Source organism: Lytechinus pictus, chromosome 4, assembly GCF_037042905.1.
Source record: "Lytechinus pictus isolate F3 Inbred chromosome 4, Lp3.0, whole genome shotgun sequence".
NCBI classification, from domain to species: Eukaryota; Metazoa; Echinodermata; class Echinoidea; order Temnopleuroida; family Toxopneustidae; genus Lytechinus; species Lytechinus pictus.
Window position 1 is genome coordinate 8698235 of NC_087248.1, and position 18642 is coordinate 8716876.

Consider the following 18642-nt stretch of genomic DNA (forward strand, 5'->3'; position numbering starts at 1 on the left):
CAGGACCGCTGACTTTATGACCCCAAGCAGGGATCCCCATGCCCTAGGCAAACACTCAGTCAAACAAATCAGTCGAAATGACTAGTTAATAAGGTAAGCTGGGTGCAACTGTTATTCTAGTCATGTTTGACTATTTGACTATTTTCTAGTCGTATTTTACTAGAACAGAGTTATTTCTGACTAGAATATATGCCAGAAATTCAATGTTATTGGTCTCTGATGTCAATCAATTCTTATTTATCATATTTCTATGAAACAATAAACACACGACGAGTAAATGGGCGTGTTTTGTCTGTTTTGTTGACCAATGAGCTGAGCAGCTACAGCTCCTACCAACGTTGAACCACATGAACCCTGCTTGGTGACCTGCATTTGAGCCGCCACTCATCTCCGATTGACCCTATAGTCTGCTGGGCAAACCCTTCAGTCGTGTTATGGGTCCGAATGTGCAGCCTACCTATATGCCTTGTGTACTGAAGGCTCTCTCGCTCAGCAAGTTTTGTATGTGCTAGTCTTTGCGTGGAGGCGCACTTGTTGATCAAAGTTCCAATCAGGGTCTGTGCCTTCAGACTAGAGTGACCCTCCGAACAAGAATGTGCCAGTTATTGGTCAACGTGCGTGATGCATATTCACGATAGTGAACTGTGTAAGGCCTGGTCACACCGCCCGAGCGTTGTTGGAGCGGTCGTGGAGCGGAGAGAAAAAATCATCACCGCTCGCTACCTCTCACCACCGTTTAACCTAAGTTGGCCTCCGTTAAGGCAACGCCGAATACGCTCGGCCACCGCTGATGGTCCCTTCTACCGCTCTGAAAGTTTTGAGCTGCTCAAAATATTGCGAGCGGTGAGGAGTGGGCAATTTTCCGCTCCAGCAAAGTTGACTACCGCTCTAACAACGCCCAGTCAAAGTTTGGCACCGCTAGGCGAAAGTTCGTGAACGCTTGGGTCCGCTAGGCCAACGTAGAAATCTTGAACGCTGGACAACCGCTGCTTCGCCAGCGTTGCCCGGCCGGTGAATAAACGGTTCACAAACTTAATTGGTGGAGCGGTTGTAAGCGCTTTTTGCTGGAACGGTGCTGGGCGTTAAAGTAGCGATCCATTGCGGTGATGAACCTTGGTTTAGCGTTGGTATGGAGGTGTCGGAGCGGTACCAGAATTTGGCTATAAATACGGGGAGAAATGAATAAGGAGCTCATTTGGAATCGAAAAGGGCTGGTAATCCATGTTTTTTGCATTTACATGAGAAACGTTTTGATTTCCGTGGATTTCCGTTTAAATTCTTTCATCATTTCGCCCGGTGTCTAAGCTTTAAGTCGATACCAAATTCCATTCCATGAAATTCCGGGTATAATGTAAACAAAATAAAGGTTGATAACGCATAATAAGGGCTACCCAGCCCTCTTCCGGAGATAAAAGTTACTTGTAGAATAATTTCAGCCAAAAACCCTCATCATAGTAAAACATTCGTTGTGTTATATACTCTGCGTTTTAACCATGCAAGTCTACACAGCTTGATAAAGCACGGTTAATATTTTTCAGATTTTAAAGTATTTTTTCAATCTTATGATCATTTTGATGCCATAAAATTATTTTCAGGATCTCATACACACTTTTTAGGCATGTGAGAAGTATAAACCAACATTCACTCTGATCAATCTTAAAGTAACACATAACACAAAGTTTATATACTTCACATTGTTTAGCGTATTCATTTCACAGATAGGTTTTAAGCAGCCAATCAAAATTTGGTATCAAAGTGACGTCATATGGGCTTTAAATTATGTTCAGTCGATTCTACGCCCAAAATTACCCTTAATCTACATGTTTAAGTAAAAATATAACACGGAAAATAATTTTGGCGCACTGCGCAACGCCCGCATGCGAAGAACTCCGCTCTATCAACGCTCGAGTCACCGCTAAACCAACGCTCGCGACCGCTCGCCACCGTTAAACCAACGCTAAAGCTACGCTGGCTTCAGCGGTGCACTGCTAAGGCAACGCCCATGTTTTCGATTTTTCCCCAATTTTGTGAGCGGTGACGAGCGTTGTCGAAATTCGACCGCTCAAACAACGCTCGGGCGGTGTGACCAGGCCTTAAAGTCCGGGTGTAAAGTTGGATAAAGACACACAGACCTGCTGGGTTTCAGATCAGTGTATTGAAAAGATGCGGTTTGATATGTGTTCCAACACTCTAGATCTATATTGATAGATAAACGATGTTGATCTGTGGCCGTACATCTCATGCACGGATCTTTTCAAGCCAAGCACTGATTACTACGATTTAATGAACGATTCTTAAGGAGAAATCCCAGAAGAAATTAACCCTGGAACGCAACATAATCATAAAGGTCTATACATTTCTCTCAGGACAACAGATCACCGAGAAAAGGGAAAAACTTTACTGAAATGAGATAAATGCACCGTATTTGGTATTCAACTTCGCAAAACCTCGAGGAGATTGTTATTCCTATCGAGATACCAAAGTACTTGAAGTGAAATCAACCAACTGGTCGTTATTGAAAGACAAAAAAATCACATTGGCCATTGTCTTCATAGACTAAAAAGGAGCCTTCGGGAATAAGGAGCTATGTTTGTTCATGTCGCGAGAACAGTCAGCTCGGTGGTTCGAGCTCCTGGACGAATACCCCCTCTAATCTCACCATGGAGTTCGGCTAGATACCATTCGAGAATAGCAACAATAAGTTCTTCCGTAGACATGCAAAAGCTGATGACGTATGAAAATGGAGAAAAGGTAGGGAAAGTTGTATTATATATCGTCATTTTCGCGTCCGACCCTCGATGTAAATAAGACTGTAGACCGATTCGATTTTGGGTGTTGTGTTTATGGTAAATTCTAACTAGAAGCCAGAAGGACAACTCCTGCACTGACATATCAACACACCTGTTTCGTTGTACGTGTGTTATCCATTCTCCTGTTATTATAGCCCCCGTGATATGGTCGCCCTGATTAAGTTTCAACCTTATAAAAATAGCCCGGGCGTGCATGGCGCGGGTTATTTTAGCACGCGCCATACAATACATAAACTTAACAACTTAGCCCAGGCTTGGTACGTGCATGGTCTGGACCAGCGAGTTACTGAAAGCGGTCAAGATCTAATTTGTGTTTGAAACAAAATAGCATCCCGGTATCATCAGTAGTCCCCTATTCCCTGTGCAATTTGTAAAGTCATGTCAACATGAATATTAAGAGGCTATGGATTCGCATGCAGATAGGCAAGCTCCCCGGTTTGTTTCTTTTCAATTTTACGACTTAGCCCAGGTTTGGTACGTGGTCTGGACCAGCGAGTTACTGAAAGAAGTACAGGCCCACTAGCGTACCTACGGGGGGGGGGGGGGGCAGAGGGGCAGTCTGCCCCCCCTGACGAGCCACCACCCATGCACGTATCCCTGCCCCCCCCCCCCCTGACGAGCTTGAAAGACCCTTTTGCCCCCCCTGACGAAAATCCTGGAAAATCCTAGGTACGCCACTGTATAGGCCTAATGTATGTTTGAAACTAAATAGCATCCCGGTATCATCAGTATTCCCTGTGCAATTTGTAAAGACGTGTCAACATGAATATTAATATATGATTAAGAGGCTTGGTCGGATTCGCAGATAGGCGAGCTCCCCGGATTTTTCTTTTAATTTTCTCTGTTTACATCTCCACCGGATTCTACTGGTTCTGTGCACTGGTCCCGGCCGGCCACTATTGGTTTTAGATAACTGCATTGCCATTGTATACAATGTATTTATACTACAGAGTGTATCAATAAAATGTTTACGCTTTAGGAGATCGATCCTTTTTGACATAGCTTACAAGAAATAATGAAAATACCCAAATTATTCAATCATTATACCAATCAAATTCGATGAATCACAGTACAGTTATAATATTGTTAGCAATAATTTTGTGAACAGTGTAGAATTCGTCAGCCTGTATTTTGTTTATTTTCGAGAGGCAATAAGACTATACGGGCTTATTTACTATCTTAGAATGCTTGCGCAGCAGATTTCCGTAATGACGTTTCTGTAATACATGACGGTACGGTCCAAAGTTAATTATTAGGTAATAGACCTGCTCGACTCTGATCTGAGCTAGTAGTTTGAAAAGTGTATCATCGTTTGATTCGAAGTGTGCGTGTGGGTGTTGTGAGGGTGTGTGGATATGTTCCTATTTATATACGATATAAAGTAAGCATTTGGTATCAGCATTCAACGTATTATACTCTTCGAGATAATAAAAGTCTGCGCATTATCTATAGTTTACGATTGATTGCAAGCCTATATGCAGCACACGATGGAAAACCACAAAATTCTCCTACGCATGCGTGAATAGGCGGCTACCACACTCCTCCTTTCTGGTTTTCCTGATTCAGACAAAAACCATCTGTGCTATAAACGGTTAGATGGTAGCCCGCAAGCCAGCACAGACTCAAATTTGACACTTTTACCAAATATGCCATGTCCAGACTATAGTGAAGACTAGACTCCAAACTCCAAACAAGTAGAGGCAGCCACAGTACATATTGAATATAGTCTCACTGCTTCAGACTCTGCATTATGCACTATAAGAATTGCGAAATAAAAAGTCCATGCCTGCAGAATACGTAGACGGGGCTATCTGTGGAAACCATTGGGTTCCTGGTAAAGGGGAAGTTCACCCTGAAAAAATAACTTTGTTGTAAAATAGCAGAAAAAAATATCAAAAAATATTGGTTAAGGTTTGAGGAAAATCCATTAAAGATTAAGAAAGTTAGTTTTGGATTTGTGACGTCATAAACGACCAGCTCCCCCATTTATGTGATATAAAATGCAGGAATTTAATTTTTCAATGTTTCCTGATGACTTATTTTTGTTGTCTCTTCATGATCGGGTGTGAAATTATTATTAAATTATAAATTAAATTATTATCTATTGATATAAAAAGGTACAGTAAAAAACCTTTTTATTTCAATTTTCTGAGAAAATGGCATTTTATTGATTTTTAACCATTCGCTATGTAGGAATGCTGCTTGCATATGAAGTAACAAATCACATAATTAAATTCTAATAATTTTTAAATTATTTTGTGGATTTTTCTCAAACCTTCGGCAATATTTTTAAAATTATTTTTTGGGCTATACAGTGCGTCCCACAAAAATGAAACCGAGATTTATCGATGATTTAGAATCTTATCTTTCATCTGATATTACTTAGATTATTCCCCATTCACGCATGAGTGAGCAAAAACAATTTGAAGAAAGGATAGCAAAAACTCATTTGGCGGGGGGTATCTGAATTTCTAAAAGAAAATCACATGCCTAAAAAGTTCAATATCCGCTCTTTTATTTGATACCTTAATCAGAAAGAATGGTCAAGAAGTAAAAAAGTTATGTTCCCTCGAAACAATGCTTGTATTTCCATAATTTCATTAAATAAACGTGTTTTCACCGGTTTCCCAAAGAAGCTATCGCATGGTAAACAAAAGACTTAATGCATGGCTGATCGTCAACAAAACGGAGTGTCAAGTGCGTTTGAACGCTAGCCTGTAGAACCTCTTAATTTTATGAAATTATTGAAATTCAAGCCTTATTTCAAATAATCAGAACTTGTTTTTTCTTGACCATTTTTTCTGATTAAGGTTTCAAATAAAAGAACAGATATTGAACTTTTTAGGCATGTGATTTTCTTTTTGAAATTCAGATACCCTCGCCAAATGAGTTTTTGCTATCCTTTCTTCAAATTGTTTTTACTCACTCATGCGTGAATGGGGAATAATCTAAGTAATATCAGATGAAAGAGGAGATTCTAAGCTTTACATTGGTAGGTCATTTGTCTATTGTATTTGTGATTAAGTTATGATAAATCATTGCTTAATCTCGGTTTCGTTTTTTCTTGGACGCACTGTATATACAATAAACTTTTTGTCAGGGTGAACTTCCACTTTAAGCGCCATGATAGTTCACGAGGACGAGCATGCGAGATTTGTTTTCTCTGATCTCGTTTTAAAGACAAAGTCTAGTCCTGGGAGAGATGGAGCTATGGTTATACTTTGTCAGCTGGAAAGAAATTGAGCTAGAAATACGATATTAAATATATCAAAATTCTATTTTAGCAAAATTTAATCAAGGAAAATAAAAAAGCATACGTTTCTCCATTTCAACTTTTTATGGAGGCGGAACGCAAAATTAAAGCGAACTTGGAACCCGACTCGTTGTTATAATTTGTGCTTGTACATGAATATTTTCAAAATAATATATCATTGCGTATATTGAAACAAGAACAGATAAATATGTACCTTAATGGTACAACGAACTTTTCAAAAAAACAACTATACGTATTCTGAAAGTAAACATAAGATTACGATTTTTTTATGGTTAAGTTGTCCTGAGCGGGGGAGTGAGTAAAATTAAAACGACCTTGGATCCTGACTCGTCTCTATTTGTGTTTGTACATGACCGTTTTCAAAATAGTATTTCATTGCGTTTGCTGAAACAAGAACTGATGAACCTGTTCCATTATAACGTTAATGGTGCAACAAACTTTTTAAAAACGTACCTACTATAAATATTCTAAAAAATGAACCAAAGAGGGTTTTACATGGTTTGGTTTTCCCATGGTAGGGATGGGAAAATGAAGAGACCTTGAAACTCGTCAGTCTTGAACATGAATATTTTTAAATGGTAATTTATTGCGTTTATTAAACCAAGAACAACAGATAAATCTGTAACATTAATGGTGAAACGAATTTCTTTAAAGAAATATAGCTGCTATACACGTATTTGAAACACTCTAAACCCATTTTAGGTGCATTTAATTTGTTTATTAGGAAGAGTCTGCTCTATCCTAATTCCCCTTTCTTTTTTATCTTTTGTTTTCTAACCCGTCAGAGGTTACTTTTTTTCTAATTGATGATTGTTCAACCCTTAATGACCCCGGCCATGAATGTAAAGTCCCAGTTTCATAAGTATCATATTTCATTTTCAGTTACTTATACATTTGTTTTAGATAAACCTATGACTAGGCTGACATATACAGTGCGTATCAAAAAAAAGTTTACACTTTGAAAAAGACCTGGAAATTGAAAAATATGTTATATCGAGGTTTTTTACCTGACTGCTAAGAAAGCACGAATGCCTGTGAGCAAGCAACCAGGGGACCGACAGCTTAAGGTCCTCTCCGAGGGACCTGGTAATGAGGATAAATGCCTTACCAAAGGGCACTAGCGCACCACTTGGGAATCGAACCCGGGTCAACATGTGGGTAATTTTTTCACATATAATCATGGGTTTGGGTCTTATCTATCAAATGAAAGTAAAAGTTTTGACAGAATGTTAAACTTGAGTGAGCACTGTCCATTTTTGTAAAGCTTTGCAGAAATCTGTTTGCGCAGAAATGCTCGTTTTCACGCTGTGTCAAGGGGAACGGGCGAAATCAAACTTACCCTGCGAAACATTTTTCATACATTTCCGTTGCACTTTTAGTCAATTTAGATAAAACGGATACATTCAAGCATTTTGTAACAATTTTGCCACCCAAATTGAGATTTCAACACTTAGTAAGCACATCCTTTACCCTTTTTGTGCCAGCTGGATCTGAGGACATAACTGCATCTGAACAAAAGTTTACATCAGACATCTCCAGCATTTGTTCACTAAGTTTTTATCATTTAAAGTGGGTTTACATTTCATTTTTCATATAATACTTGTTTCTCCACACTTTTCCCAAGCTTGACAATGATTAACAAAATGAAAATCAAGCCTAAGCCATTTCATGTAAATCACAGCTCAGTGTAAAGCAAATATCGTCTTGATGGCCTCGGATTGTGGGGGAGTGGGGTGGGGCGCAATGCACTATTCGAAGTGTTTTGGGCAAGAAAACAAGTTAAAAAAGGTAAAAAAAATCTTCAGATCATTTTTACTAGCTAAATTCCACGTGTTCTTCACAATGAAAGTCTACTTTTATTCGCATAACTATTTCAAAGTTCTGCGCAAATCATTTTTCACTAACTTTTCAAAAGTAAGTAGTGCTCACTCAAGCGGAAATATTTTTTGATAGTTATATCTTCATATGCTTAAATGGATCTGTACCAATGTTAAAATGTGGAAAAATCTTCAGGAAATTACAAATTTTTACAGGATTTTTTCAAAGTGTAAACTTTTTTTGATACGCACTGTATATGCAAGTTTTCGACAATTACTGCGATTATTATAATTTAGTGTGAAAGTATCGTATGTGCCATCTACATTCTTTTTCGGATAGGGCAAATCTATCTTCACACGAAAAGAGATGCAACGGCGAGTCGACGCCCTACGGAGTCATATGCTCGACAACGAGATCGGCGGCGTACTTCTGACATCGATGCACAACATCAAATACTTCTCCGACTACCTTTATTGCAGCGTGGGTCGCCCCTACGGGCTCGTCATCACCATGGACAAGGTGATCAATATCGCATCTCTCGTCGACGCTGGCCAGGCCTGGCGGATGTCACCTTATAGCGACGACGTGGTCATCTACACCGACTGGCATCGGGACAACTTTTGGAGCGCGGTTGAGCACCTTCTCGGCAACACTTCGGGGAAGATCGGAGCCGAATTTGACCATATACCTCATGCAGGGAAACTGAAGGTATTCAAGTTTTGCCTTTTTGTCGTTTTGTCGTTTCTTCATTATTAGTCCTTTGATGTCGTTTCTGTCGCTGTGAGAATTTCGTTTAAATAGTCTCATTATTCTTAAATGAGGAACCCCCCCTTATGAAAATAGATTCATTTATTTTACATGCTTATGGGGCTAATAGAGATTGGTCAAATATGTTGTTTGTCAGAATGACAGGGATTCATTTTGTTCAATTAATGTTCTCTCAACCTCTGAAAACTAAATCATGTTGTGTTTCCCCCATTCCAATTTAGGACCAGTCTAATCTCGAGACATCATCTGAATCTCTAAAAACTAAATCATGTTGCCTTTACCATGGTTTGCCCTATCGAGATGACATCGTCTCATTCTCAGAGAACTAAATCGTGTTGCATTTGCCTCAAATTCCCAGTTAGGACAAGCCTCATCTCGAGACGACATCGTCGATGTCGGTATACCCATCATGCAGATGCGGATCATCAAATCACCTGAAGAAATAGCTGTTGTAAAAGAAGGAGCCCGCATCGCAGACCTGGGCGGAGAAGCTGTGGCGTCTGCGAGCGTAGAGGGCGCTGCTGAATACGAAATCGCCCAGCATGCGACGACCGTCATGATGCGAGAGGTGGCGAAAACGTTCCCATACTCAGATATTCGAGACAGTGAGTAAATAAAAAGATAGATAAATATGTTCTATTCTCATACCGTAAGAATAAGAACCCCAAACAGATACTAAATCTGATTTACACTGGTGCCGTACCATGAAGAAATACAAAGTAGGGAATCAAATCAAAGTACATAAATAACATTGGAATTGTAATGATTAGAAGAAAATAAGTAAAATGTGGTCATATTGATACGAACTAATCAAAATACGTGTGATCATATGCACAGTTTACTAAACATACATATTCACAATGTTTACTAACATTATATTGCTTGGACAATACTGTGTTTAAATTTATTAGTGAAGTGGTCTCATGTATTATGTCCAAAACTGTATAAAAGAAATACGATATTAACCATCCATATTATATCTGCTGTCTCCCCCTCTCCTTTCCTGTCTTCTCTCTCTCTCTCTCTCTCTCTCTCTCTCAGCATGGTCATGGGTTCAGACTGGGCCAATCAACACAGACGGTGCACACAATGCAACCACGACACGAACACTCATCAACGGCGACATCATCGTCCTCAACGTCTTCCCTATGATCGCCGGGTAATTCATGCTCATTCAATGAGTAGAAATTGTTAATCGTTTTCATTGCGTCAGGGATTTTTTTTTCAAAAGGAAGGAGAAATACGGAGCCGAACTGAGAATCCCCCTTCTGAATCTCGAATCTGAATCCGCCACTTGTTTAGGGTTTAGTTTTTCTTGCGTTGGCTGAGACTCCTTGCAAGTTAGTACTGGGTATCTAAACCAGATTCGGCACATTTCGGCAAACCTCGGACAGCTTTCCGTTTCCAAGTTGTGTGTCCGTTAACTGGGCTAGCAATGTAATTCTAAATTTTCTTTGCTTTAACTCTCGCAGATACTTCTCAGCATTGGAAAGAACCCTGTTCCTAAACCACGTACCTTCAGACCGCCATCTTGAAGTATGGCAGGTAAACTGCGATGTTCACCGGCGCGGTATGGAGCTCGTCAAACCCGGTGTCAAGTGCTGCGACATTGCGCTGGAGTTGAATGAGATGTACCGGGAGAAGAACCTGCTTCAGTACCGGAACTTTGGCTATGGACACTCATTCGGGGTTCTGTCTCATTACTACGGGCGCGAAGCTGGTCAGTATTCATGTGTGTGTGCGTGTGAGTGTGACCGCGGTGCGCGTGTGAGGGTTTGGGTGCGTGACGGTGTGTGGGTACGCACATGTTGGTGGGTAGGATGTTCGCCCGGATATGGCAATGCAATGGGAAAATTGTTGCCTGTGGGAGTTGTGTTCGTGTTCTAAACTCTCAATACTCCATTTTCGCGACATTTTCGTAAGCCATACGTTTGCGTTATTTTCATTATGAAATTAACAACTGAAATAAGTTTTCCTTTTGGAGGCTTATCTGTTCAGTGGTGGTAGATAATGGCATCCACCCCATAACATCAATGCTAGTGAGTATATGTAGTAGTTGATTTCAGACGGAGGATATAAAGCAGAGTAGTAAATACAACAGAGTGGCGATACCGGAAGTGCCCTCTGATTGGTCAGATATTTAAAGCAAATAGCACCCTCACAGTCTCACAAGGACAGATAATAATAATGAGCTACAGACATTGTATCAGCAACTTTGATTTCACTTTGCTTCCATTAATATAATTATAATTATTTTTTTTTAATTTTGGTTTAATTTATTCATTATTTCAGTTGCCTTTTTTAATATTTCAAAACTGAGAAAGAATTGAAAAATGCTGACTTCATAATGGATAAGAATGATTATTCATTACTTCCTATCATATCAGAATGATAAGAGCGCCACTTTCGTACTTGGACTGTTACTCTACATAGTCTTATCAGTTCAACTCCCGGTTCAACTGAGGCCGTTTTCATACTGAAGGCGAAGTGGAGTTACTCTGGATTGAGTTGATACGATTGTACTGCGGACCGACATTACACTACCCCCTTGCAAACTGGCAAGCTCCGCAGTCGTTTCCTTGCTTTCCAAGCGAGTTCGCGCCATATGTTTGGCGCGCGAATCTCCCCCATGCGGAAATGAATGAAGTTACGCGCGAGATAGGCGATACCGCACTTCCGGCGCGGACTAACTCCGTTTGTACCCCTCTTCTCGAAGTGGGTTGAGTACTCAGCTTTGAATCCGGATCGAAATAATCCTAGAATTTTCATACTGCCTTCCAATTTCCTTCTGGACTCCGGAGTAGCTCCAATTCGGCTGTCAGTATGAAAGTGGTATTGGTAATCAGTTGACAGTAATTACGTAACCATTGTACAGCTATCGGCCCAGGTGTAGTAAAGTAGGGCATGGAATATTTTGAAAGTTGGGGCGGGGTCGATAGGCCAATACAACGAAATCACAATAAAACGTTAATTTTGTGGTTTTATACACGCTTACAAGGTTCGCACAGTCCTGGTAAATCCTGGAAAAATTTGTGGTCATGGAAAGTCAGGGAACTTGGAAATTTTGAGAAAAGTCATGAAATTGCATTTACCTCTTGACTATCGAAGCTTTCCAGTTTGTCGTGTCTCGCAACTCTCATATACTCTGTGATCATACTCTGCTATTATATTTGATGTTCACGATTTACCTTTTCCTCAGTTTTGTGACATCCCAAATTCTACATAACTCCCGCGGCGTCACGGGAAGTCATGGAAAGCAGTAATTTAGTCATGGAAAAGTCATGGAAAACTTGGAAATTATCTGGGTGAACCCTGGTTTACTGAAAAAGTTGAAATTTCTCGCTCTCTCCTGGTAAAAGTTTCAATTACCCGATCACCCGTTCTGTTGGTTTGGCAAATTGCGACAAGAAGTATGAATACATGAAATCTTAGCCATAACTTTCACCTGTTCAAATATATATACAGCGCGTCCCCAAAAAATGTCCCTCTGACACAGGGCTGAATAAATTCTAAAATGTGGTAGTATTCTCAAATAAATATTCATGAGTGGAAAGCTCATCTCGTGATCTAACTTCTATGAAACTTTCATTGGTCGCGCTTCAGCGGTTTTGAATACACACTCAGCCGTCTGTTTCGAGGAGTTTTTCAGCATTTTTTTATTTTTTTAATATCTCCTCGTACACAGACGGCTCGCTATCGTGCAGCCGCCATTAGGGGACTTACAATGCAAAATCCCCCCCCCCCCCGACGGGGCACAACGATTTTTGTCTTTATTTCATAAAAATATTGAAAAAGAATTGAACCAAAATAGAGATTATTATTCCGTTTTGGCCTGAAATGCACCAAAACGGGGAAAAATAAACTTAAAAGGGGAAAAACAGTGACTAACTTCGGCTGTCGCGCAACTTCACTCCCCCGTTTTATCCGAACTTAAGTACATAAACATATGGCCATTGAGTCCCCTGTACAGATCGCGCTAGAACTTCGGTCTCTGTATTTGGTGAGTGGAGCCAACGTAGTTCAGCGGAACAACCAACATAACGGAGACCGAAGCTTTTGGTCTAGGTTAGATCATGCATGGTTAGATCATTGGGAATTCCTTGGTCAGAATGTTCAAAGGGGTTGATATGCTAGAAAGTGCAGAACACACAGCAGTGCTGCATACACGCAAAACTTGGAATGGGCTGAATAGTACCACTGTTACATAATAGCCTGTGTATTCAAAACCACTGAAGCGAGACCAATGAATTTTTTATAGAAGTTAGAACATGATATGAGCTTCCTAGTACTATACATTTTATTGAGAATAATTTTTATTTTTTGAAGTAATTTCGCCGCATATCAGAGGGACATTTTTTGGGGACGCGCTGTATAAAGCCTAGTTTTTGATGAATTCAGCAAACTGTGTTATGTACAACTCAAATATTCCCCTTTTTTATTGAAATTTTCAGCACTCGAACTGAGAGAAGACATCGAGACTGTGTTACAACCCGGCATGGTACTGTCCATGGAACCACATCTCACAATACCCGACGGGCAGCCTGGCACTGGAGGCTACAGGGAACACGATATCATGGTTGTGACAGAAGAGGGCGCTAGCTCGATAACCAAATTTCCGTATGGACCAGAATATAACATCATCCACAAATGATGACTTAATCATGAATGTAATTAAACTTTTATCAAACGATCAATCAATGTAGCAATTCCAGTTTAAATTGCAATGATCCTGATTAAACTACTTAAAGGTTCTTAAAGGATTTGGAAGAATTATCTCGGCAAGCCAGATATTGGCTGTTTTGGTGTGTAATTTTCCACAGCAAGGTCAGATCATCTACTGACATATGTATTAAAGGTTTATGTAATTGTATACTCTTCTTTATTGTATATACATCTAGGCCTAGGTAAAAGGATGTGAATTTAGTGGGTGTCGTTTTTGTGTGTGATTAATTTTGTTTAATATTATGCAACAGTACTGTAGAACCCCGGGGACACCTATGATAGATATATCCGTATGTGCATGGGACCGCGTTCCCAAGAAAATTATTTTCAACCTTTTTCATCGGCCAGCCCGTTCTCCCTCTATCCTAAGTTCCTCTTTTCAGACGTCATTGATCGAATACCCCCATTCCATGTTCAATTCCAGTTCCCAAATCACACAAGAGGGCCATTTAGTTCTTAAGCTCATCATTTCTAAGCAACTTCAAGTTATGGTTTCAGATTTTGGGGGCACACCCCCTCCCCTTTCCAAGTCAGAGTGCCCCTCCCCTTTCCGGTGTCGAGAAAGTGTTCAGATTCATTGTGCCATCGTATTACAACCTGTTTTATATTGAAAACGAAAGAAATATACGTATAATAAATATACTTGTGTATTTTTTTTCTTTTGGAAAACACGTTAACACATTCCTCTTAGTATTCAATTTTATTTTCAGTGTCTCATGATTTACGAACTGTAGAGACGGAGAGCCCTTTCGAGAAACAGTGACGCCACCTTCATTGTAATTGTATTCAATATTTTCTCCATAAAAATTAGAAGCAGATGACCATCATACAAGGAGATTTCTTGATGTTTTCTTGCCACTTTAGGGGGCCACATGATTAATTCGAAAAGGGGGAAGATTGGTCAGCAAAATCACGGCCAATTGATTCCATATCTTACAAGATGAATAAACTGTGTGTGTGCCCCTTTTCAATACATAAATTGCGTGATTTTACATATTTCCTTCCATCTCATACCAAAATTTAGCAAAAACTGTTGAAGATCTGTTAATTTTTGTTAATTATTTGTTTTTACCCTTATTTATGGTGTTTTAAATTGAACGCGTCAGGAGGTTGCGTGGTATATCATCAGGAAATCGCTCTGTTTTATCCGACACGTAGTTTTTGCTGTTTGTGTGGGGGAGGGGGGCAGGGGCGTCGATCCGTTTTTCAGATTGGGGGTGCAAAATCATAAATCAAAGGCGTTCGATCACACAAAATGAACAAACCACCCCCCCACACACACATAGGCCTATATATATATATATATATAGGCCTACATATATATACATATATATGTACATGATTCATGAGAAAGAGACACATATCTCACCAACAAATTAATATGCGAGCGCGAAGCGCGAGCTGAAATTTTTTAGTATACTGACCTGGAAACGGGAAAAAGGTACCTGTTTAGGACTTTTTGTAGTAACTCATGAGGACGACATGTATCTCACTAACAGATAATGAGAGTGCCGAGAGCGAGCTGAAATTTATTTATATTCTGACCTGAAAGCTTGATATTCTAAGCGTTTTGAGTACCAATAATTAAGATGGGTATTTAAATGAACAATAGATGCGAAGCGCGAGCTGAAAATTTTGACATTTCTAACTGAAAAAATGACAGTTTAATGGACGTTTTTAATAAAGAACAAGATATATATCCAACAAAAGATTGTTGCAAATCGAAGCAGGAGTTCTTTTGAGGTTAAGAACTGAAAAGGGGACAATTTCACCTATTTAATAACGAAAAGTATGGGTTTTTGCTACAAAAATGATGCGAGCGCGAAGCGCGAGCTGAAAAATTTTATATTCCAATTTGAAAAGCAGACATTTTGAGCACGATTTTAGATAAAGAACGAGTTGTGTATTTCAATCTCGCTTGCTGTTTTCTGTGTAACATTATAATCTCATTATTTTATTTTTGCACATGCGGAATTATTGGGGGGGGGGGGGCAAAACGATATGTTTGCCCCCCCAATATTTTCATTGGTGGGGCGATCGCCCCCCTGCCCCCCCAGGATCGACGCCTCTGGAGGGGGGTAAACGCATGGTGATATACAAAATTTACTAATTTTGATAAAGAGATTCTAAAATAAATAAAAAAGGGAAACCGCGGCTTCGCAACATATTACAGCGATTATGTAAACCAATAAAGGAAAGTTTGACTGAGCACAACAAGGCCAGGTTTTACGCGACCACAAATGAGAAGGAAAAATATACAAGGGAAATGAAAAAAAAAAAAAAGATTAAACCATAATGAAGGAAACCACACAGTTATATACATATAAAGATCCATATAGTCATACAAGTTTAACGACGTACGGGCAGAACGTAAAATGCCATCGTAAAACAAATTAATCATAGTGAAAGCGAAGACAATAAAAGAAGACAATATTGCATGCGCGGTGAAGTAAACAAAATAGAGAGAAATATATACTAGTACGTGACAGAAGCAATAAAATATGCATGCAGAAATGGATTTATAATGCCTAAAATAATTTCGAATATTCAGCATGCCTAAAGGAAATGTCGATACGATTAGAAAATCAGTGAGTAAACGGTCATTATGAAGAAATGTATATGCTCACCTTTTTCCAAAAAAAGTCGTATGGGAACTGTTGTACAAGATTAATAACCTTCAGAAAATAATGTGCAATGGATGTTGGATCAACTGGTGGTATATTTGCTACAAGAAGAGGGGGGGGGGTGAGGGGAGTCCTCGGTATGTGATTCCGGGTAGGTCTTCTGGATGACTTGACGTTTTGTTGGACAGCATTGGATAATTGCTATACAGATAATTTAAAAAATATTCTTAAAGGACAGTCCATCCCAGAGAAATATTGATTTGAATAAATAGAGAAAAATCAAACAAGCAGTATGCTGAAAATTTCATCAAAATCAGATGTAAAATAAAAAAGTTATGACATTTTAAAGTTTCGCTTATTTTTTACAAAACAGTGATATGCACATCTCAGTGACATGCAAATGAGACAGTCGATGATGTCCCTCACTCACTATTTCTTTTGTTTTTTATTGTTTGAATTATACAATATTTCATTTTTTACAGATTTGACAATTATAATAAGGACCAACTTGACTGAAACATATAGAATTAAACAATGCTAATTGCACATGTTCAGGGAGGAATTAATCTTTGTTTCACACGACAACAGGGAGAAAATTTGAATATTTCATATAATAAAATACAAAAGAAATAGTGAGTGAGTGATGTCATCACACTGGCGTACCTAGGATTTTCAACCTCGTCAGGGGGGGGGGCAATAAAGGTCTTCAAGCTCGTCAGGGGGGGGGGGGCAAAAAGGTATTTTAAGCTCGTCAGGGGGGGGGGGCAGGTATATGTCTTTTGTATGGGTTGTGGCTCGTCAGGGGGGCAGAGTGCCCCCCTGCCCCCCCCCCCCCGTAGGTACGCTAGTGTGTCATCAGTCTCCTCATTTGCATACCAACAAGGACGTGAATATAACTGTTTTGTGAAATCAAGCGAAACTTTAAAATGTCATAACTTTCTTATTTTACATCCGATTTTGATGAAATTTTCAGTGTTATGCTTGTTGGATTTTTCTCTTTTTATTCGAATCATTTTTTTGTTGGGGTGGACATGTCCTTTAAATTATATTTTTGAACAGTTCAATGTGCCCAACCATATATTGCCAAAGAGTTGGGCAGATACATTATTTACGTACAAACACCATTGCTTAACATGCCAAATATCATGAATATACTACACAGGTCAACAAATTTCCAAAATTGTTAGACGACGAGCAAGCTGCAACACGTTTTAAAGTAATCGTTACTTACAAAATCCCAAGACGTCTTATTTCACATCACTCAGACTTGATAAACAGTTTTTCCCCCCGCCGAGGTAATTCTTTTCTCAATATTTCGCATCGTGTCATAATTACATCAGAACTTTTGAAATATATTTTTAAAATATTTATTTGCCGGGGTATTTCATTTTGTCATATACCCTCAACAAACTTCAGAACTCGGTTTGACGGTTTGGCATAGGGAAATGCGAAATATGTTCAAACTCTTAAACATGTGGAAATTATTACACAAAGATGTTAAACACAGATTAACAAGAACTGTAATTAAGAGCAATTGGATTTCATCGACGGGGGGGGGGGGGGGGTGTCAGGAAGGTGAAAATTAAAAAAATATGTAATTTCATACAAATTCAACATATGGGCAGCACCTGCTTCAATAATGAATTCATAAACCAAACCGGTATTACGTTTCTAAGAATTTCCTGTCTTTCTTCATTAAATTTCACTTGTTTCCTGTAATATAAACAAACACTCTTAATAACCTGAATGTCAAGAACTTTGAAGGGATTTTTCTTGAAGGCTGACATAAGATATATCCATCCTTGGCAATGAACGGAAAGAAGGCCAAGGTTAAGCGCCATGACGTACCAACGCGTCATCTGTGTATGCTAACTGCTTCTTTTCATTTGTAACCCAATTATCGTTTATCAAGTGCAGCCATTCAGGAAATTACACATCTGCACACTGCCACGCATGTCACACACACAAAACAGCACGAATGGCGTGTACTGGCGCTATGCGATGTGTGCAGTACTTGCACGAGTGTAAATATCGCCGTGCATGATGCACACGAATGAGCACGAAAAAGTAGGACACTCGAGATAGAGTGCACATCTGACAGTGCACGACAAGGAGCTCGGATGCCACGGATTTGCAACCAGGCATGTCAGATGTAAAGAAAAGCCTCTCAATAGACTTGGGCTATCTATTTTCTGCTACATTTGAATCCCTCCAATATCCCCAACAATGCATATAAGGACAAAATCCACGATGGTAAGAAATTGGGGGTAGACCACTCTTTGTCAATAGTATGTTCACAGTGTGAAACGGGTTATATCAAATCATTCATACTTTCTATCATGTCTTTATTTCATTCCAATGGCCCTTTTTAGCAACGGGCAAACATTGTGAATCACACCATTATTTCATAAAATTGCGAAAAAAATTACCACCAAGACCACTGAATAAGTGATGTACGTTGTAAAAACTCTGTGCACAGTACAATTTACGGTGGAACTGTGGTAGGCCTGTCATAATTACAATTTGAAGTCTGTGAATAATATGTCTGCACTGACATCGTTCAAAAGTCGATCATGACCATAATGTTTTTATTTGTACTTTCATCCCTGCTGAAAAAAGACCACCA

General features: G+C 39.4%; 1 protein-coding gene across 4 annotated transcripts; it reads left to right on the forward strand.

Annotated features, from left to right (window-relative positions):
• The first annotated feature begins 425 nt into the window (after window positions 1-425).
• Window positions 426-14069, forward strand: LOC129259070 (creatinase-like). Of its 4 annotated transcripts, none has more exons than XM_064098316.1 (7): window positions 426-501; window positions 2195-2751; window positions 8242-8610; window positions 9029-9275; window positions 9712-9829; window positions 10143-10390; window positions 13122-14069. In XM_064098316.1, the coding sequence occupies exons 2-7, from the start codon at window positions 2587-2589 to the stop codon at window positions 13319-13321; spliced, it is 1347 nt and encodes a 448-aa protein (XP_063954386.1). In that variant the 5' UTR covers window positions 426-501; window positions 2195-2586; the 3' UTR covers window positions 13322-14069. The 4 variants fall into 4 exon arrangements, with proteins under 4 accessions (XP_063954386.1, XP_063954385.1, XP_063954387.1 ...); XM_064098315.1 differs by having other exon boundaries at window positions 482-646; XM_064098317.1 differs by lacking the exon at window positions 426-501 and adding an exon at window positions 645-745.
• Window positions 14070-18642: the final 4573 nt, after the last annotated feature.

Excerpts from the sequence above, each read along its gene's own strand:
- LOC129259070 (XM_064098316.1), top strand. The coding sequence starts at position 2,587 with ATGTTTGTTCATGTCGCGAGAACAGTCAGCTCGGTGGTTCGAGCTCCT. Across the intron at positions 8,611-9,028 it reads CTCATGCAGGGAAACTGAAG|TTAGGACAAGCCTCATCTCG; the intron begins GTATTCAAGTTT and ends TCAAATTCCCAG. Across the intron at positions 9,830-10,142 it reads GTCTTCCCTATGATCGCCGG|ATACTTCTCAGCATTGGAAA; the intron begins GTAATTCATGCT and ends TAACTCTCGCAG.